General features: G+C 45.9%; 1 protein-coding gene across 2 annotated transcripts in view; it reads right to left on the minus strand.

Moving 5' to 3' along the window:
• The window catches only part of gfra4a (GDNF family receptor alpha 4a), a 156,113-nt gene that overhangs the window by 38,927 nt on the left and 94,546 nt on the right, over nt 1–22,640 (minus strand). The window contains exons 1-2 of one of the 2 annotated variants that reach the window (XM_080783216.1): nt 1,265–1,330; nt 383–664 (exon numbers count right to left, since the gene is read on the minus strand). In XM_080783216.1, coding sequence (XP_080639342.1) covers nt 383–664; nt 1,265–1,316 — 334 coding nt within the window. In that variant the 5' untranslated portion in view covers nt 1,317–1,330. Of the gene's footprint in view, nt 1–382; nt 665–1,264; nt 1,331–22,640 lie in introns of those variants that run through there. The other variant, XM_080783215.1, reaches the window with a different exon arrangement.

Raw genomic sequence — 22,640 nt, forward strand, 5'->3', positions numbered from 1 at the left:
CAAAACTATGGGGGTTGGTTGATTAAAATATTTGAGACCACTGGTCAATGCGCTTAATGCCCTGGTCCTGGTGTGCCCATGTGTGTGCCTGTGTGTGTGCCCATGTGTGTGCCCGTGTGTGTGCCTGTGTGTGCCTGTGTGTGTGCCTGCGTGTGTGCCTGTGTGTGCCTGTGTGTGCCTGTGTGTGTACCTGTGTGTGTGCCTGTGTGTGTGCCCGTGTGTGTGCCCGTGTGTGTGCCCGTGTGTGTGCCCGTGTGTGTGCCTGTGTGTGTGTGCCTGTGTGTGTGCCTGTGTGTGTGTGCCTGTGTGTGTGTGCCTGTGTGTGTGTGTGTGTGTGTGTGCCCGTGTGTGTGCCATGCGTGTCTAATGTGCCGTTTCTCACCGTGCAGCACAGACTGGTGAAGGCTCCAGTAAATGCTCAGGCAGTTCTTCTCCCTCTTCATGCCTCGTTTACATTGGCAGCCGTGCAGTGGAGTGGACATGAGAGCCATCATGGCATTCTCGCACTGGTTGCGGGCCCCGGGCCCCAGCTTCACACTGCCGTCTCCCGCCACACACTGCCGCAGGGTGCGGAGGCGCGGGCTGCAGGTATCGTCGCTGGAGCAGGTGTCTCCGGCGCGCAGGCAGTCCTCCCCGCCCACTGTGAGGGCCACGCGTGGGACCCCTGGAGAGACAATCAGGAACACACATTCAATAGGCTAGAAAGTGGATCGCTTAGTGCCAGCTTCGTTTTTGTTTTTTTGTGATAGTACAATTATACAAAAGTTTAATTTCCTGGAAGATGATAAAGGCTTTGTTCAACACAATGGTTGTGAAAGGGGTGGCAGGTGGCCTGGCCCTGGAGCTATAGGAAGGTTGCGGCTGCCCAGTAACTGGGACAGTACATTCCAGATGTCAACTGGCTGGTATTGCAGCTCCAGTGCTAAAACAACTATGCCAAAGTTCCCTTGAGTAAGGCACCAAAAGTCAAAGTGATTAAAGCAGAACTCGTTTGTGACAGCACACTTTTATGTCACATTTGAAAACAAATACTGTATATGCCACTCAATGATAACAGATGATGTTCTGTGTTACTTTAAAATGTTACTTATACAGTATAAGTAATATTCTAAAGTAGTATAGATTATATTAGTTATGCATTACAAATCCTACAGGGCAAATAGATCAAAATGCAACTTTGTGTTTTACCACAAAACTAATATTATAGATCCCATACCACCTGTAAATCCCCACAATGAAAACAAAACAGTAATCCTTGGTTTACCCTCAAGAGAAATACAAATAAAATAAATCCTCCACTGTGGATGTACCCGCATAGCGCCACAATGAAAATGAGGTAAACAGAATAAATTAACCACATCCATGGAATGAACACAATGCCAGACAATTTCAAAACAAAACAAAGTGCCATACTTCCTCTCAAATTAATTTCACAAACAAAAACAAAAAATACGCCCCCACCTGCAGGCTATCAGTACTCACAACCGGTTTAGTAGAGATGTGAATGTGTGTCTGGAGAATTAATTACTATATATGTGGCTGCACATCAACATGATCAAAACAAAACACAGGCACACGTGTTAAATTACACAATGTTTGCCTATCATAACTATCATCAGTCTGTCCAGTCCAGTCTGTACAATAACAGTACTTTATACATAATAATGCCACGCGTGGCAGGGTTCGGCTCTCCAAGCAGGGACATTGGAAAGAAATTAGGCATCTTCCTCACTTCCTGCTATGATACTAATTCATCTATCTATAAATGCACCAATTTTCTGTACATGCGTGTGTACGTCTGTAATCCTCGTAACTCGAGAACAGTTCGCCCCACCGACTTCAAATTCGACATACACGTTCCACACCCCCACAGGGAGTGCAGTGCCCGGTGTTGAGTCAGTCAGATAGCCGGTTGTCCAGAAGCAGCACAAAAGCCTCTGCCCAGGCTCTGGACCTGATCACCCCAATATCTCCATATATGGAGCTGGCCTGTTCTGACATCTGCATATCCATATATGCTCTCCAAATGGCTCCAAATGACCTCTTACAGGTGTGTAACTCTGAGAGTGTAGGCTACAAATGGGTCCATTTGGTTATATTTGTACACTCTCAAAGTTATGGGGTTCCTTGCAATTAAAACGCTTGTGATATAGTAATGGAACAGAGCCTTCATTAGTATTATCGGCAACACCTGTTACACCGGAGAGCTTATGTTCTATTCCTTTTCTTTGATGAACTGAGTAATGTCTGTTGCTTCTATGATTGCATTGTTGTTACAGATAGGCCTAAGAGAATCATCTATGTTCATTTGCCAAACAAACACTTTATTCTAACACATGTATGTTAGAATGAAGTCACCATCACTTCCGTCATTGCTTGAGCACCTTACTGTGACAAAATAATTACACTGTGACTTGTGTCGGAGAGTCGCCTTTCCCCGAGCGTGTGAGCTATACAAAAATATTCGTTATTGTGTGAAGTGAGGGGTGTCCACATGTGGCTGCCACATGGCGTCACTGCTTACATCAAACAATAAAAGGTGTTAGCATCATGTTATGCTTTAGCTATTGAAAAATAGCAGATCTACAAGCTCATAGCGCGCCACCGAGTGGCGCGCTATGAGCTTGTAGGTCTGCTATTTTTGAAAAATCGAAGAACGACTGACATAGAAACATAGCCTTTTCAGAAAACTGTCAGGATGTAGAAGACATTTTTAGAATCTGATCTCAGGTCAGAATGGGCTAAGCTTATCCTACAGACATGTATGATGATGAAGTCACACAAAGACAACACATACTGAAAGTTTGTACGGAACAATTTTCTTCATAAAAATACCATAGACTTGGCCACACACGGTAAGTAACTGGTAATGAAGCAATGTCAGTTGTGTAATCCCTATGGGATTTGAAAGAGAAGAGAATTTTGACAGGGAATGTCAAGTTTTGTCAGTCACCTGTGGTAGTTAAAATCAGAGTACAACTGCTTCTCAACTACAGGCTGACACTCACTGAGACAGTGAGGAAGAACCTAGTGAAGTTGTTCAATGGATGTTGGTTGAAAGTTTTGCCAGGCATTGGCAGACACAATGACATATTTCTTGTAAATCTGTCAAGACGTGCAGATCAAATTCTTCTCATTTGTTTCAGTCTAATCTGTCTACCAGAGGTGCATCTCTTAGTTGCACCAGGACAGCAAGCAAATGATGAAAATTGTAAAAAAAAAAAAAAAAGTATTCTTGTAGTTTAGTTTGGGGGGAAAACCTCATTCATGCAAAACTGAGATTAATTTTCAGTGTTGGGGCAACCTATTACAGAAGTAAGTCTGTTCCAGTATAATAGGCCTGCAATACTTTTAGCAGCAACAAAGTAATATAATGTGTTCATTCACACGGTTCCACCACCAAAAAAAAAAAGGAAAAAAAAGCCAAATAGCCTACATTCCTGTTGTTCGATTGGTTGAGATAGTTCTAGAGTCAGAGTCCATGTTTTGGAGATGAGTTGTAGCGGGTGGGTGCTGGTGACAGAAGCGCTGTCTGGCCAATCATGGGCGGCGCTGGGGGGGGGGGGGTGGTCTTGCGAGGGCTTTAGCACCCCTGTGTAGCACACCCAAGAAATGCTCAACCAAAATGTATTTTTAAGGGGTGATAGCCCCTCCTAATCTCCTACAGTATGTCCAGCTTTTGGTAAGCCAAATTTTGTCTGACTAACACAAACATTAGATCCATTCACAATGAATAGAAATGTTTGAGCGTTCGTGTAAACAAACATTGCGTAACACAAACGTTGATGGCGAAGGTTAGGACACAGATTGTGATTGGCCGAAATTAGATGATGTATATGATGATGTACGATGATGAGAGCGCCCTTCACTTCACACGGGTGTGTTTTTCTTTTTCACCGTCAGAGAATACAATTATTTTTGTTCAAATCTCTGAAATTATTTTGTGGTCAGCATATATTATTAATAGCCTGTCTATCTATGCATTAGGCAATACATTAGTGAAAGTATGGTAAAAAATGTCTTGTCGTTGACTGACGTAGTACGTATTTGTATTTTACGGTACCCGAACGCATCACCTGACATGCTTTGAGGAAGTGATTCTGCAGCGGGCGGTTTGTTGTTGCTCAGCAGCACAGAAAGCACAGATTCAGAAGCAGAGATTAGAACAAGTGAAGACAGAGACAGATAAGGAGACAAAAATGGACACATCTTTGGTCAGCCGGCCTCGTGTCGTGTAGGAGGATCAACAACAAAATGTGGATAGTGATGCCAATCCTGAGTCGGAGGAGTCGGAAGAAGAGTCTGAACGGCCAGATATTATTATTGAGGACGAGGAAGAAGAGGGAGAACTCAGTGATGGTGGTGCTTCTACAATCAGCGGCGATGACATTATTAACAACAACAACACGGTGGCTGTGGGGGCAAGACGTCCTTTGTTACAAAGCAAAGTTTGTAACAAAGATCATCCCTGTGTGCTCTACTCTACTTGAGTGTTTTCAACCCAATTATGCAGAGTAACCACAGACAAGAATAGATGTTAAGGATGTAATCAAAATTAAGGCAAGTCTTACACTCGAATAGTATGCAGGGAAAATCTCAGGAACGCAGGAAACAGCAAATGAATAGTATAGCCATAAAACAGGAACAAACAGGAATCCAGGAACTTGCATCGACAACATCAAACTATGAACTGACAACTGAATGTTTGCAATGAGTCCAGTTTTATGGGGGAAGGTTGATTGAAGAATTGTTCACAGGTGGAATGACGAGGGTGTTGGAGACAGGTGAGTGAATGGGACTGCAGAATGGAAGTGGGAGTGGCCAGGGCTGACATGGTCTGTGGAGAGACAGACCCGAACACTACTCTCTTTGTTCTCTTTAATGTAAATAAAAAGCAGACATTTTTGATACATCCATTTAAAAACAAAACAAAAAAAAAACAACTTTGACAAGCACAGTGGAAGACGTTTCCAGCAGATCTGTCAATAGGAGATGGATATGATCAGTTCCAGCTGTTGTTGTTGAGGTGGGGTATTTGGGCTGTTGGGGGATGTTGGGAGAAAACAGCTGCGACTCCAATACTGAGTTCATGTCTGTCTCAATCTTGACAGGTGGTACTTAGTGAAGCACGCAAGAACCCTGCGTTCCGTACTCAATGTTCTCGTGACAAGTGAACTCAATTGAGAAAATCTAGCAATCCATCAATCGAGAACATCTGCTTTAAACAATGAATTAATTAGTTAATTAATCCATGCATATATTATAAATGACATTCAATGCTCGTGAACAAATATTTTCAATGTTATGTGTGTTTTTGGAGGAGTAATCAGAGAGAAAAGTCCTCTGATAGCACTACACGACACCTCATTTTAATGTCGCTATTTTGAATTTTCAGTCTGAAGTGAAGCCTGTGTGTTTCTGAACCAATCAGGCTATGGGACGTTAGTATCCCACGCTACCTCCGCGTTTACAAGTTTGCTACTATGTGGCTTATTCCTAAACATAATGTTTGCAGATACATATTTTTATTATTTTAGCGTGCTGATTACGTTTAAAATGAGTAAAACACTGTCTGGAATCTCTGGATGTCATCTTGAAATGGGAAAATATATGATGACCACGGATATGCTCTAAAAGTGTGAAAAATGTGATTTTCATTTCACTACACCTCACACACCTTTATATTAAGCGCTAACTCGGCGCACAGCGATGTGGTGTCTAGAAAATCTAGAGCACAAAGCAGTTGCAGCCGGTGGGGAAGATATAATAGCGCCATCGCAATATGTTAAAATCTGTTCTAGTGCCTAATGCCAGTCGCAAGTGGAAATCTTATTCTGGTGCAGCTAATCCAAGGTGGAGATAGATTTGATATTTGCCTGAGAAATTAAGCGACATGCACTCAAGTTTGCAGTGGATAACCATTTGCCCAGAAACATGTTGGGGACGAACACAGCGGCAGTTCAAAGAACTGACAGTCAAAAGCAATTACAGGGAATCAGCCACCTTGTCATTCAAATTTGTTCCATCTTATACACCCCCACTGTTTATCCCATGGAGGTAAATAATCTGTTTTGAGCTCCCCCTCCCTCTGTTTTTCTCACTGTGGTTCTCTATTCCTCTCTCTCTCACTGTGTGTGTGTGTGTGTGTGTGTGTGTGTGTGTGTGTGTGTGTGTGTGTGTGTGTGTGTGTGTGTGTGTGTGTGTGTGCGTGCGTGCAGCACTGCATGCATGCACATACTTATTATACACATACTGTATGCACACATACTTACTCCATGTGCAATTATGAGAATTATCATAAGAAAATACATTTAATTTGGTCTGCAGAAAATATTTCTTTGAACAATACAGTTGCTGCTCCTCTTTCCTGGTACAGTATGTGCATGGGATGAGAATTAGAGGCCAATACATGCCCATGATGCAGCACAATTCTCCAAACCACTAATTCCATTCCCTAGGATGGACTGAATATAAATGGTAAATGGACTGCATTTGTATAGTGCCTTCCTTCAAAGGGCTTTACAATGTATTCCACATTCCCCCATTCACACACCGACAAGCAGAGGAAACGTGCTATAGCCACCGACCTGCTCATCGGAAGGAGTTCACTAATCAGTATCTTGCTCAAGGACACACATCGACACTCAGCCAGTATAGGAACCGGTCGAATCCAAGGTAGCCTCTACTCCCTGAGCCACTGCCACACCTTAGAATGTCAATATTCATGGGATTTCTAATTGGGTCTCCCTGTACTTGACCTCAAAACTAAGGCAGTTTTACTGTATGTATTGGGGAAGTTTCGTTATCCTTGAGTCATATGAAAAACAAGCTTGAATGATATAATGTCTGTCTGTCGGTCTCTGTCTGTCTGTCTGTCTCTCGATCAAGCTCTGGTCTGACATCAAACAACCTTCAACCCTCTATCTTTAGAAACATTTTATTGAGTCTCGTTTCAGTATATTAAGAGTATTTTATATTGAATAAATATGCCTCTGACTTCTCTGATATATTGCCTAATGGTGTTAAGAATTCATTCCCATATTCTTTAATCAAATGTACAACCTAAGTCTTTTCCCCATATCATCCTTGCAACGATTGTTATTTATCCAAGACGTATCTCATACCACTTTGATGCTTATGAAACATTGTTGGTAGTTGTAGGTAATACTCTATATTGTGTTTAATCTTGATGGAAGAGAACATTCTCTTATATACAGAGTCTAATTTGTAAATTATTTCCAGAGACAGCCATGTCCCTCTAGACTAAAATGTTTCCCTCATTAGGATATGGCCCTCCCTTTCTGAATACAGCAGGTAATGTTGTATCCTGATTTCTTAACCATTGAGCTTTATAAAGCGTCTATTTTTATTTCAGGGATGAACCATATAGTTACACCTTTTTTGTTATGAGAGAGATATTTGTACTTCTTGCCAGACTAACTTTGAATGTACTAGAATGGGACTCTTATTTTTAGAAGGACAAGTTTGTTCCTGTTCAGTAAGATCCAATCCAACTGAGAATTTGTTCAGTCCTAGTATTTGGCAGTCATTTCAAAAGACATTTCAAAAGACATTTTATGATAAGCCTCTCTCTTCATTGGCTGACAGACCTTGCCCATGTGAACTCTATACTTTCTTCCATCTGATACCTTAGCAGCAGTGATTGTTGTAGAATACAAATTGGTATAATATATCAGTTAAATAATATATCTGGAGGGACTAGCATACACTTTCTCCCATAATGTCAAGCAAACTTACTGTAATTATCCAGAATAATGTTAAAGGTAGCACACGCATGCACGTGCGTGCATGTGTTCCAATTACTTGTGACCGTTGACAGAGGATTATTATTATAATGAAGTTTCACAGAATATTTCATTGGAAACGGAGCATATCCAAATATATGCCATTCACTAGGTCTTCCTTTCAGATATCAGAAAGAATTAATGTATTACATTGAAATGAAATAAAGCTGAATTCAATGAGCAGCTCTTAAATGTTAGCTCTACCTTATTGAAAAGGAATACATTTATAGAAGAAGAATGGTACCACCAACCATGTGATCCTTAACTAATTTATCGCCGAAATCGCCTTTTGACACCTGTATTCCAAAGGCCCCGGGTGCCAGTGAGTCAGTGAGAAAAGTAGTAGTCTGATCAAGTACTTTAATAAGTAGTAACTATACTTGATCGGTTTTCATGGCATCAAATGTATCAGTACACTATGTGCTTACGCAGATGGCCGTGATTCACCACTCATGCATACGGTCAAGCAGATAAAGGTCAGTCTAATCATAACAGGAAGCATAAGCTATATTATGTGACCAGAGCTTTTATCAAAAGTGCTTTAGAAGGCACCATTAGTGCACTATTAGTACATGCATTACACATAATAAGCATGCACTGATGTATACCTGTATTTCCCTTTGATGTATATTTCCCTTGGTGTTGGTGACAGCAGAGTGGCATCTTTTACCAAAACTACATGAATAAATGCAATGGGGAAGTGTACAGTGTGCACTACACACTGCAAAACATGGACAGCCTTGATTGATGACACAGTTAGAGAAGTTAACAGTACAAGAAACTAAGGCTTGTCTAACTGATGCCTGAGGCACTTGTAGAGGAAGGTGCTTGAAACTGCAATTTCTATGTGTGTTTAAACAATTAAAAATATGACTATACAACCATGTTGGAGGTCTTGACAGACAGACAGACAGACAGATAAGGTGAAGATAAACTCTTTCTCTCGACCCTTTCCAGTTCCTCTCGCTGAACATCAAACTCCATCCCTCACAGGACAGAAACTCCAAAAACACATTACACGGCAATCAGAATCCAAATCCATCCAGTAAAGCTGCTCAGTGGCCAACGGTACACAGCGGTTTGTGCAAGTTGTGTACAGAAAAATCCAGTGTTAATCTACCCTTACCCTTTGTAAAGCCCTAACCACACCAAAGGGTCGAGACGGTTTTAGCGTTGTCCCAGTGGTGTGATATGTCCTGTGGCACGTTGACCACACGACGTGGAATTCAATGGCTCAAACCACACCAAAAGGGTCACCATGCAACTCCTTCAACCGTTTGGACCAAAGGAGTTAAGGAGATAATGTATAACTGTAACCAAATGGACCCTTGAGTTCATTCGGTTACATTTGTACAATCTCAGAGTGAACTGTACACTCAGGATTATACAGTGTGCCCGGCAGCTCCCAGGTGTGTCTACAAGGGTGTACTAACTGTAAAAGAACATCTGTGCTCCCTGATTACATAAAGGTTTTAAAAAGGAGCAGGGGCACAATAAAGACAGAGTTAATTCAACTATACCGCTAACAAACTGGCTGACAATTTGACTGATTATAACAACAGCATTTCCACGCTACGGTTTGGTTTACTAATGATGTCAAACTATAACACAGTTTAATCTAGAGTGTTAATAGCTCTCTAGTCTCGTACAGTCAGGCGATCAGAGATCTCCACTGATTCGTGAGGGAGATCTAAATGAATTGAATGGACTTGGATGGCGGAGAAAACCATAGCTAACAAACCTATACCAACTGCTTTCAAAACCTATCCTGATATACCACTCCAATACTGTATGTCTTTGCATTTAGTCTGTGTTGAGTTTTCTAAATCCCTCCTGAAATATGTTTTTCTGCACTACTACTACTACTACTACTACTACTGTATGACGACAATGATCCCCCTCACCCCCCCATCCTCTAGGATGTTGTACAGTAAACTGTGACTGGACGCACACAGGCATGCACACAGGCACACGCACGTATGCACGCATGCACACGCACACACACCTTCACTCTACTTCCCATGCATGCACCCCTCTTCCTTCTCTATCTCATGCATGCACAGATGCACACAACACTCCATAATGCTCACACAACACTCCATAATGCTCACACAACACTCCATAATGCTCACACAACACTCCATAATGCTCACACAACACTCCATACACAACGAAACAGTCTCCATCTCTGCCTCTATCAGTTCTCTCAAATGCGCACATAGATCCGAAAAGAAAGTCTCGCGCACACACACACACACACACACACACACACACACACACACACACTCGCGTGAGTGCGTGCGTGCGTGTCTCGTCTCAGAGAGGCAGTAGCCCTGAACATGGCCTGTGTTGCAGTCTCATGACAGGCCTGGTCAGCAGGGAGAAACGTTTCACCGCAGCTGGAACACCTCACTGCTCTATCCTGTCTTTGACTGGGTGACTGAGAGAGAGAGAGAGAGAGAGAGAGAGAGAGAGAGAGAGAGAGAGAGAGAGAGAGAGAGAGAGAGAGAGAGAGAGAGAGAGAGAGAGAGACAGAGCGAGAGAGAGAGAGAGACAGAGCAAGAGAGAGGGGGAGAGAGAGGGAAAGAGGGGGAGAGAGAGAGGGAGAGAGGGGGGGAGAGAGAGAGAGAGAGAGAGAGAGAGAGAGAGAGGGGGAGAGTGAGAGGGAGAGAGGGGGAGAGAGAGGGGGGGATCAGAGAGAAAGAGAGAGAGTGTGTGTGTTGTGTTGTGAATGATAATCTGTGATGGTCTTTCCATCCACCCGGTATAGTATATATTATAATGTGTGTGTGCGTATGCGTGTGTGTTTGTGTGTGTGTGTGTGCGTGCGTGCATGCGTGCGAATGGACGTTATTTATCTCTGCCGCAGTATAGTCAACAGGTGTGTGTGGGGGGGTGTAATCCAATTGTGTCTTTCATTCTGTCCCTAACCCTTTGTCTATGTGTGTCTAATGAAGTGCATGTGTTCAGAATAATAATGCGAGTGTAAGTGTGCCTTTCTCTGTCTTTGTGTGTGTGTGTGTGTGTGTGTGTGTGTGTGTGTGTGTGTGCGCGCACACGCATGCGTGCAATGCATGTGAGTGTGTGTAACCTTGAAACCACACACACCTGTGTGTCTGCCTGTACATGTACATGTGTATGTGTATGTGTATGTGTATGTGTGTGTGTGTGTGTGTGTGTGTGTGGTGTGTGCGCGCGCGCACACATGCGTAACCTTGAAACCAAGTCTCGCACGCACGCACGCATGCACGCACGCACGCACAGTGGAGGCCAGCTTGGATGAGAATGAACCAGCAATACCCAATAATTATATACCTTTTGACCAAAATGACCTTGGGAACCAGGGTCTGGAGCACTTGCTTCAACAGGGTGGTTTTCTGTCCATAGCAGCAACAGCGCTTAGAGTCATTTCAGCCGTACTTATTATCGCTAATGTTCTGCGCCACAGCTTCCTCACTGAGCTCCAGTTGCGATCACCGTTCACTGAACATGTCCTAATGAATTAATTAATAGCAATGATACAAATGATATATATAAATGGATGGGGTGGAGGGAGGGCAGGCTTTCATGATACAGCTCAACGCACCTCAGCGATCAAATTGGTACGCACGCACACATCCACGAACAATCCTCTGGATGTGTGACCCCTTACGAGCAAGGTGAGACGATGTTCTATTATGTGAGGGGAGCTGATTAGGTGACGCACCAGTGGTTTTTCGTAGTGGACTTCTTATCAGGAGTTATGAGAGCGTTGTGCTCCGAGACACCAGGATGAGGTGATAATATGTATTGACAAATTCTATCCTTTCTGCACTGCGCTGCAGTTTTGCTCTCTCTCTCTCTCTCTCTTTCTCTCAACCCACCTATTCTGTCTGTCTCTCTCTCACGCTGCCACACTTCCTCGGCACCATCATTTCGCATCAGTAAATCACAGTATCATGATCTCTTGGCTGTACCTCCGAAGAAAATAAATTCAGCTGGGCCTTTGTGCTGTGGGTTGGGTGTGGACTTGCAAGACCAACATTGAAATTGAATGTTGGCGTATATATCTGCCCCGTTTTTGTACTCCATTTGTACTTCCACATTGACATTGACAGTCAGTCAGTGCTTGAATTAATGCAGGTGTGTTCCAGCTAATGTGGCTAGTGAGCCTGCGTGCAGCGCTGTATTATCCTGATGAGGAGCCAGAGGCGTGCTTTTAATGAGAAAAAGGGACTTAGTGGCTGACCTGAGCCCAGACAGTCCTCTGTGCACAAACACACGAGCACACACGCACAGTCGCACACACAGAGCTTCAGTTAAAGACGTGCGCGCGCGCACACACACACACATATATACACACACCACAGTAGTACACCGCCCTTAAAGGGACAGATAAACTTGGATACAAATGACTAGCTTCAGTTAAAAGCACTATGAAGGGAACACTATATATGATCATCAGGTTTGAGAAGGTCAGTGCTTACTGCTTAGGGCCCTAACTGACTCTTAACCTTCCTTTTGTGGTTTTATCATACATGAATGGCCTACTTGTTCATACTACAGCGTCCCACAAAAGTATAGAAGTTCCATAAACTTGAAAACACTGCGCAAAGTAGACACGTGTTGAGCTTGTAGATCTGTAAAGTAGACACGTGTTGAGTTTGTAGATCTGCTACTTTTGTAATTGCATTTTAGATCATATGGGCGTTCTGAACGTTCTATGGACGTTTCATTGAACGAAAGCACAATAGAAAACATTTATACAGTAGATATATTTCAAATATCTTTCATAAGAAATAAACATAAAAAAGATAGATATACCCTAAAATATATTCTCACTCATGTAGGCCTATTTAATTATGTATTTTTTAACAATAAAAAATACATTTCTCTGATAAAGCCTTTGGGGCTAAAGGTTCCATTAAAAACCATGCCGCATCCAAACTGTAAGTGATATTGATTCAGCTTTATGGCACAACTTTTCCCCTGTCGTTTGATGACACTACAACTCTACACCAAAATGCATAAAAAACATAAAAAACGCAAATAACATATGACACAACGGCTCTTATTAAGCTACAAGTGATACTGATGACACACACTGAAACTGCATTGGTGCCACATCACATTAAATGTCATGCTATTGAAACCAGTGCTGATGTAATTCTCTGAAACATTAAGCACGCATAGCATTTAACATTCCCAAATTGAACCAACAGCATAATGACAGGTCTATTCAAAGCATAATGAGAATAAAACTCTTCAGCGTTTCCACTAATAGGCCTAATGACATTATTTTAGCTGAGGTGACAGCTCTCCTGTAACAGAAGAACCACAGTACAATATCTAACCCCTTACTCTCAAGCACAAGGAATAGACTAGAAGAGGGATGTTTCTTGGCAAGGGTGCGTGCGTGCGTGCGGCACAGTGGTGCTTCTGATGTTGGAGACACGGAAGATCGCAGAGTGAAAGCTGCTGCCACTGAATATAAGCCCAGCAATAAGCCCACTAACCCCCCCACTCACTATACCCTGCATCAACATAAATCTCATTTACACCTTGGTATTAACATGCATGCTGTGTGTGGTGATGTAACAGACCTTTAATGATCCTAGTGGGGAGATTCAGGCATCGTAGCAGCAAATTAAGTATGAAATACATGATAGTTACAGTTAAGGGAAGATTTACATTGTGACCCTAGCCATCTGCATTCAGTCTGACCGAGTTAATGTACTGTATATTCTACCAATAAACATACGGATAAGGTAGGCCTACAATCTCTCAACTGTGAATATATGCATGAATTTACAGCAAACCTATTAATGGATATACTGTATTGTATACAGACTATCAGCAGTGGCTGATATATGTACAGTGTCAGTCGACCTACGACAGTGGGGGAAAAAAGCACACACGCACGCACGCACGCACGCACGCACTATAGTAGTACCACTGTACCAGCATCAAGCAGGAGTCAGTAATCGAAGAATTACTGAATGGAAGAACAGAGCAGAACATTCTGTATATGGTGGTCAGGGTTTGTTGTGGAGCCGGATGGCTGCTGGCACAAAGGACTGTCCAAGTCACTTTGTTTAGTGTTTGGGGACGAAGACTCTCTGTGGCTGATGTGCTCATAGAGGGGATGAGAGGGGTTAATCCGGATCATCCATGAGGAGCTATAGGGCCTCCTCCTCCCCTCCACAACGCATCCTTTAAACTCTCAACTAGAGCAAGCCTTCCTCACCAGATTGTTCACTTTGTTGGCATACCCTTCCCCAACAAACAAAATCAACGACAACTGGTATAGGAGCAGTTAATGTCATGCAAGCAAATCATATACTGCAATAACAGTGTAATGCACATCAGATAATATTCAATATAACATCAAAACCAATGAATTTTAAAGAAATGCAGCCATGATGGCCACGGTGATTATGTTTTTACGTGGTCTCTCTCGACAGTGAGCATATTGCGGTGGGGAGGGTCATTAATAATGGCTGATTGAAAGTAGAACAAACCACTATGCCTACAGGATATGACTCACTAACTAAAATGACCTTGTGCAGCAGATCAAGTGGTCTGTAGGATTTGGATGAATGAATCATTGATCCACTTGACACTAAGTGCTCACTTTTGTTGTCCCCGGAAAGCACCTCTAATCATGAGATTACCATCAAGAGTTTGATTACAAAAGGAAGAAGCTTTCTTGATGAGGTTAGGCATTGATGCCATGTGCAAGTACTGTGCATAATGCATAATTATGCAACATGTTCCAAGCAGTGTGGTGTGCTCTGTCTGTCTGTCTGTACTGCAACTTTTTCACCATTTCACAATTTAGTTTATCCGCCTTTAACCACGTACATCCTAGAGTTTTAACGTGGACCAGAAAATCACCAATCCCATAATGTGCAGACTTTTAAATGATAGTGGATTTTAGATTTGAGTTTTACACCATTTGGATTTTTAGATCCATAAATGAATTAATCTATGAATGAATAGATGAATAAACATAAACATACAACCTCTACGGGGACCTACCACCACGGTTACAGACACAGAGAGAAGGATGAGGCTGGCAGGGCGCTAGCTGCATCAGCCACCCGGAAATAGAGGCAAGCAAACTGACACTATGGGAGCCAACCTAGGGAAACTTCAGGAAAGGCAAGAATCGCACCACCTACGTAGATGCACTGCGGCATGACAGCTTAGCCAACAAAACTGTAGAGCTCAAGACCCCGATGTTAGTTAGACAGGAGTGCAGGGATCCAGGAGTGCGGAATTGGCGTTGGCTAGACTGCACTCTGGTGTTCCTATTCTGGGCATGTTATAATACGCCAACATTCAGCATACCTTATCGCCACACGCTGTGAGCTTCTACATTGTCTGTCAGTGAAGCCATTTGGTGTATCGGGAAAAAGGAGGTATATATAGATACTGTACATACATACAGTGCATACCTTTATTGATCCCGCGGGGGGATTTCAGTCGGCGAGTAGAGGTCACAGAGTAGAGGTCTTCATGGGACCAATTTGACCAACCCGCACCGAAAAACACAGGCAATAAATGGAGCCAGGACCAAATGTACCCGCTGTAATTAATAGAATTCTAAGCTCTGAAGCGAAAAGCACAGAAAGGTGTCGGAACCTATTATAAATATGTGGACCATACCGATACAAAGCCTGAGGACCCGAAATGACCGAATGCCGACGTAATCATAATATCATTAAGAGTTGTACATTATTAAATAAGAGTTCTTTCTTACTTCTCTTCTTATTAACGTGAATGACATGCCACAAAATCATCAATCATTGCGGAGTGTATGTAAAACATTAATCCACCTTTTCTTTAGATGTGTAGTGTTTATGTTGCACCAGTTGTTTATCATTATATCTTCAGCTTGGAGTTTCCATCCGTCTTTGCACTGCAGAGCATAAAGTTCAACACGCTATGACAACTCAACTGTTTTCCCAAATTTGAACCATTAACCAAAGCGTTACCTTAACGTTAATATCAAATATATGTCCTATGATAGCCTATAATATAACTTCCCTCACGTCTTTTGTTGTCGTTTTGTAAGAAGCGCCTACTTCCTCACTAAAGTCACATGACCAAGGCACGCAGGCTCCCACTGCATGGCTTGAGGAGGAAAAAAGGGGGTGATTGACAGCTGGGACAGCAATCGCCAGGTCCACTCGGGTTTTAGTCATTACCCGAGCACCGAGACACACAGGATCCGCTCCGAACGTACCCTGGAGTCACTTCTAGTAAACGGAACCGGGACCCGCTGCGGGTCGGTTCAGACCGTGGGTATTTTCGGATCTCGGGTAATCCCGAAGACCTCTAATACAGAGTAAGGAAAGTAGTGTCAGATAGCCTATACAATACAGCAATACAGAGATAAGCAACAATAACGGTATAGAAAAGTATACACCTACAGTATACAACTATCCTGCACTGTGCAGAATAACAAAAACAACACCTGGTTACAGTGTCCTCACATCTCCCCCAAAACAAAAGAACAAACTGTACAATCAATGCAACACAAAGAAAAGTGACAGTGTTAATTAAGTGCAAACAGTACAATGACCATACCCTAAAGTTTGAGTCCTTGGTAGAGGATAGCCGGTCGCCCGATTTTTTACATCAGCCTACAATTCTTTTAGACTTTAGAGTCTTGTCTGACTGTTGTATGTGTTCAAACTACTCAAACTAAGATGTTACAAAAAAAGGAATCGGAATGTAGATCATAGGTTTCATTTATAGATGAAACCTAAATTAATTCTTTCACTTTCAGTATTTTCATTCTAAGATTTGAGAAACAAAGTTGGATTTGATTTAAATGATGTTATTCTCTTGTGTTGTCTTGTGTCTTGTGTGTGTGTGTGTGTGTGTGTGTGTGTGTGTGTGTGTGTGTCGTGTGTGTGTGTGTGTGTGTGTGTGTGTGTGTGTGTGTCGTGTGGGTGTGTGTGTGTGTGTGTGTGTGTGTGTGTGTGTGTGTGTGTGTGTGTGTGTGTGTGTGTGTGTGCGTGGGTGGCAAGTCGGAGTGGAGAGGAAGATTTTGAAGACATTTCTTCAACCAAAACCATTCGTTCTCTATGCATTCAGCTGAGAGTGGGTTCCAGTAAACTAATAGAAAAGAATACAAAAACATCTGTGTAGTTGTGGAGCTATGATACAAACAATTTGTATGCACATGCTGTATAAAATACTAACCAGGTGTTTCAAACCAAATGTGAAACAGTGGAGGAAGTGAGAACGTTTCTTTCTACAGATAAAATCATTATCGGATTGGATTCACAAGTTGCATGATGCTCAGGTATGGATGCCACTGTAAATTAGCGTAGTGAACCGTAGTTTGGCAAGGATTAGGTTTTTGTCGTATGTTTTATTTTGTGTTGGTTAGGTTAAGTTAGGTTATAGATACAGGTACAGTAGTGATGTAAAATAAAGAATAGGCTTGATTGTTTGTTTTATTTATTAATGTATTTGGAATTGGCTCTGCATAACTGGAGGTTACGCAGTAACCGTGGTTATATTAGGGATATGAGTGAAGCGATTCACTATGGGAGCGCTCCCTCTGAGCGCGAGACACAGAATAATTATTAATAAACTCACATTCTACTAGTCGAATGGGCCTTTGCGACATGCCGTATTCCGTCACCTCCCCGGGTATAGCCGGCGAAATACGCGCATGCGCACTAATTCGGTGAACATTTTCCTTCTGCCGTAACAAGCTAGAAGGGTATCTTGGTGAATCGCTTCACTCATATCCCTAATATAACCACGGTTACTGCGTAACCTCCAGTTATATAGCGGAATATTCGCTTCAGCGATTCACTATGGGAGACTTCATAAACTCCCTTCACCATATCACTGACGTGACACACCCATCCGACAGGTATACCTCCGTGGCCACCTGCGTCCCTGACACAGTGACCACAACCAGGATTCGGGAAGACAGGCAGACGAAGGCCACCCGGGTCACCGACCCGCTGGCCATGTCCCTACCTAGTGAGGCGCAGACAGCCCAAAGGCCGTCTAGAGCACCTCAGGGCTAACTGGGCTGATGGTCTTGGACCACCTCATGGCTCCAGGGCCTAACCTATGCCCCAGGCTCTGGGCTAACCTAAGTTACCTGAACCAGGGCCTACCTATGCGAACCGCCGCGTGCAGACGCGACACCAAGGACAGCATGAGCCAGAGCCGGCTCTGCTACGTCCAGGTTATAAAACCTCGCAAACGTCGACGGGGACGACCAGCTCGCCGCCGTACAGACGTCCTGTATCGAGACACCCTTGAACAACGCCCAGGATGCCGCCACACCCCTCGTGGAGTGTGCCCTCAGGCCATCCGGCGGGGGTGTACCCGTACTAGCATAGGCCAGTTGAATGGCTTCCACAATCCACCGGGAAAGCCGCACCTTCGTGACAGGTTTACCTATCGCCCCAGCGCCCCATGCCACAAACAGCTGGCTACCCTGCCTCAAGGGAGCTGTTTTCTGCATGTATATCCGTAACGCCCTCACTGGGCATAAAGAGTGTAACTTCCTATCCTCCTCCCCCGCATGAGGAGGTGGATGGAACGACCCCAGATCAACAGGAACACTCCGAGCGAGAAAATTCTTAGGCACAAAGGCTGGGTTCGGTTTCACCGTCACCCTAAGTCCATCTACACTGAAGAACATGCAGTCCGCACTTACAGACAAGGCATGCATGTCACTAACCCGCTTAGCGGTCGTCAGCGCGATCAACAGAGCGGTCTTGAGCGATAGGAACTTTAGCTCCACCAACTCCAGAGGTTCAAACGGCGCCCCCATAAGAGCGTCCAGAACCAGAGATATGTCCCATGGCGGAGCCATAGACCGAGAGACCGGACGCGCCCTGTTCGCGCCCTTCATGAAGCGACGTACTAGGGGGTATTCACCCAAGGTCTTCCCCTCAATACCTATGTGACAGGACGAAATGGCCGCCAGATTGACCTTCACCGTGGAGAAGGATTTTCCGTCGTCCAAGAACTCCTGAAGGAAGGTCAGAACTTCCTTCACCGAGGCCAGGTACGGGACTACTTGCCCAGGCCTCTTCAAACACCACCGTTCGAAGACCCGCCAGGCTACATCGTACTGTTTTCTGGTCGACTGGGCCCTAGCTCCCTGAATAGTCGCTATGACGTTAGGAGGTAGGCCCTCATCCTGCAGATTCAACCTCTCACGGGCCAGGCCCACAGGTCCAGCGCGTGCGGTTGGGGATGGAATATTTCGTGTCTCACTTGAGTGAGCAGGTCCGCCCGCAGCGGGAGCTGCCAAGGGCGGTCGTACAGGAGCGGAGTTATCTCCGACCTCCACGACCCCCATGACGGAGCGATCAGGATCAAGGTCAGGCCCTGAGTCCTCACCCTGTTTAGCGTGGGAAGGATCAGGGACAGTGGGGGGAACGCATATAGCAGAGACCGAGGCCACCCGTGAGCTAGAGCATCCAAGCCCAGAGGTGCCTCCCCCCCGATAGAGAAGAACAGGGGACATTTCGTGTCCTCTGTCGAGGCGAACAAGTCCACCTCGGGAGTCCCGAACCTGTCCCAAACCTGTGCCGCTACCGCGGGATGTAGAGACCAGTTCGCATACCTGAGCGGACCCCTGGATAGCAGGTCGGCCCCTGCATTCAGGAGACCTGGGACGTGACATGCCCTGATCGAGAGGAGGTGCTCGTCGCACCACAAAATCAGCTGGCGTGCTAGCATGTGCAGCTGGCGTGACCTGAGTCCGCCCTGTTTGTTGATGTAGTACATCGTCGTAGTGTTGTCCGTGCGTATCAGCACGTGGCAACCACGTAGAAACCGCTTGAAACGGTGTAGAGCTAGTAGAACCGCCATTAACTCCAAATAGTTTATGTGGGCGGTTCGGAGGCCGGCGTCCCATGTCCCCCTGGCCGTCCTCCCATCGAGGGTGGCACCCCACCCCGATAGACTCGCGTCCGTAGTGACCACCTTTCTGGAGAGGACTATCCCCATGGGGACGCCCTCTGTTAGGACATTTTGACCATTCCACCATTTCAGAGCCAGCACACATTCCGCTGTCACTAGGACCCGTCTGTGTCGCTGACTGCTGGGGATCCGCAGAGATCTCAGCCATGCCTGAAACGGTCTCATATATAACCTGCCTAGGCGTACCAGGGAGATGGCCGAGGCCATGAGGCCCGCCATCCTCAGACAAGTTCCAAACGCAATCTTGTGACCTGTTCTGAAAAGAGTCAAACATGCACGGAATGACTTGACTCTCTCTTGACTCAGCCTGGCCGTGAAAGAGAGAGAGTTCAGTGTTATGCCTATATAGTCTATTATCCGTGCAGGCACTAAAATACTTTTCACGTGATTTATGCTGAAACCCAGAGAAGATAGGAGACTCACCACTAGTTGAGTGTGGGACAGCGTCTCCGGTGGTGAGCTCGCGCAGATCAGCCAATCGTCTATGTAGGTTGCGATGCGGACCCCCCGCCGTCTCAGTGGAGCGATGGCGGCTTGTGTGCATTTCACGAAAACCCTGGGAGAGAGGGACATCCCGAACGGCAGCACCATGTACTCGTATAGCTTCCCCTCGAAACCGAAGCGCAGAAACTTCCTGTGCGGTGGATAGATAGGGATGTGAAAATAGGCGTCTTTTAAATCCACGCTGGTGTACCAGTCGCCCTGGCGCAGAGAACGCACTAGCGAGTCCGCTGTCAGCATCTTGAAGCGGAAAGTTTTCATGTGTCGATTGAGAGCACGGAGGTCTAGGATAGGCCTTAGCCCCCCCCCCTTTTTTGGTACGAGAAAGTATCTTGAATAAAAACCCATCTTGCTCTCGTTCGTGGGAATCTCCCTGATGGCTCTCTTGTTTACCAAAGAGACTATCTCCGATCGTAGTACATCCGCCGCCTGACCACTCGCGTGTGACATAACAATCTTCTCGAACACGGGTGGTCTCATTGCAAACTGTAGCTTGTATCCGCGGGCGATGGTGCGCAGCACCCACGGAGACGCACCAATCTGTTTCCACTGTTCTAAATGTAGAGCTAGTGGATTCTCTATAACTACTGGAGAATTTTTCTGTGGTACTATGCTGCCCCCTGTTGGACAGGGGCTGGCAGCGGCCTGACTCACCTTGTGAGATGACACAGAATTCTCCGCCACCGGCCTGGCGCTCATTGATGGTGCAATGGCGCCCTCTGGTGGCGGGGGCGACCAATCCTGGAAAATTTGGCCGTGACGGTGCCAGCAAGTGACAGGTCTGAGGCTGTGACCTGTCACTTTGTTGACACGTCCCCCCACACTTCCCGAGAGCCGCAGTGGCTCTCTTGAAGGTGGGTTCATGACCCTCTGGGTTCGGGTTTGTATTTGGGTTTTTTGTTTGTTTTTTATTTTGCAATATTTTATTACAGAAAAAACATCCACAGAACATTTTGCAATATGACATTCTTGTACATTTACAGAATATTTCACAGTGTGGAAATTGTGTACACTCTGAACACCAACGTCGTCTACTGCGATCCGGTGTGAGCACAATTTTAACCTCTTTGGAGGTGGTCCGCCGGCGAGGTCCGAGACCACTCCCGACGGATTCAAACCCAGAACCAGGGGTGCTGGGGGGCTGGCCCTCTGCGGCCCCCCGAGGCAGGGCCAGGCCTGCTATTTATTGCGGCCACGCCCGCGTCCACGTCCCCTGAATCCGCCTCTGCGTGATGGGGAGTTCTGGCGGCGGCGGTCGTCTCCACGAGGCGTTCGCTGTCTTCCACGGGTCTGGTTGAATGCACGTGACCCCTCCCCTCTCCCCGTGAACGGGGGGGGGCGGGAGGACGGACGCTCATTGCGGACTCTCCAGGCCTGACGGCTGTGCCTCTCGGCAGGCTGGCGAGCAGGAGGAGGCGGGGCTGACTGAGCAGGTCTACCCGGGCGGGGGAGGTGGCTCCCCGCTTCGGCTTGCCGTTTCTGCTCCTCTCCGGAGGCGATGAGCTTGTTTAGAGCGTCGTGGAACAGGCCCTCATGGGTAATGGACCCTCTAAGCATTACAGAGCGGACGTCACCTGGGTTTGGGATTGGAAACACATCCAGCCATCTCACTCTTTCTTGTTGGACTGCGTTGGCCATGCCTCGTCCAACAGCCTCCGTGACGGTCAGCGTGAGCTCTATGATCTCATCGACGAGGCGTTGGGCCTCGGCCAGTTGGTCCGGAGTGGGAGCTGCACCCGCCTCGGCCAAGAGCATCGATAGGGAGCCCTGCAGTAGGGCCCCTGCGTTGGCTGACTTGGCGATGGTCACCATGTTGTCGTAGAGGCGGTTGAGAGCTAGCGAGGCGTCCTTGTCTTTCTTGTCAGGGAAAACCGGGTCCCTATCCATGGGGAAGTAGTGAGGGCTGTGAGGGTTCACCAGGTACCCTGCGGTGGCCCTGTCTATTTTTGGGAGTCCTAGCAGGCCCACCTCGTTGGCGAGCTCGGTGTCTAGGGCCAGCCCCCGACGGCGCTGTTTCTTGGCGTCAGAGGCAGGTTCGGCCCAGGTGTGGGTCAGTACACTTTTAAAACCTCCGGCGAGCGGCAGCGAGTCTTTAGGTGGAGGCTCGGTCCGCACGACTCTGCGGCATTGCCAGCCGTCCTCTGGCGGCAGGCCAGGGTCCTCTTTGGGCCAGTCTCGCCCGCACCTGACCGCTGCTGTTCTGTATAGATCCAGCAGCTCGGTCTCTCGCTTACGCAGCTCGGCTGTAGGTGGATTGGCCTCTGGTGGTGCGATGGCGCCCTGCACGGGCGCCACTTCCTGTCCAGCAGGGGCTGCCTGTTCGGCCGCCATAGCAGCTGCTTGGGCGTCGACGGCCGGAGGGTCCTCGGCCCGCTG

This window comes from Protomyctophum bolini, assembly GCF_963924005.1.
Source record: "Protomyctophum bolini genome assembly, chromosome: 15".
In the NCBI taxonomy this organism is placed as follows: domain Eukaryota; kingdom Metazoa; phylum Chordata; class Actinopteri; order Myctophiformes; family Myctophidae; genus Protomyctophum; species Protomyctophum bolini.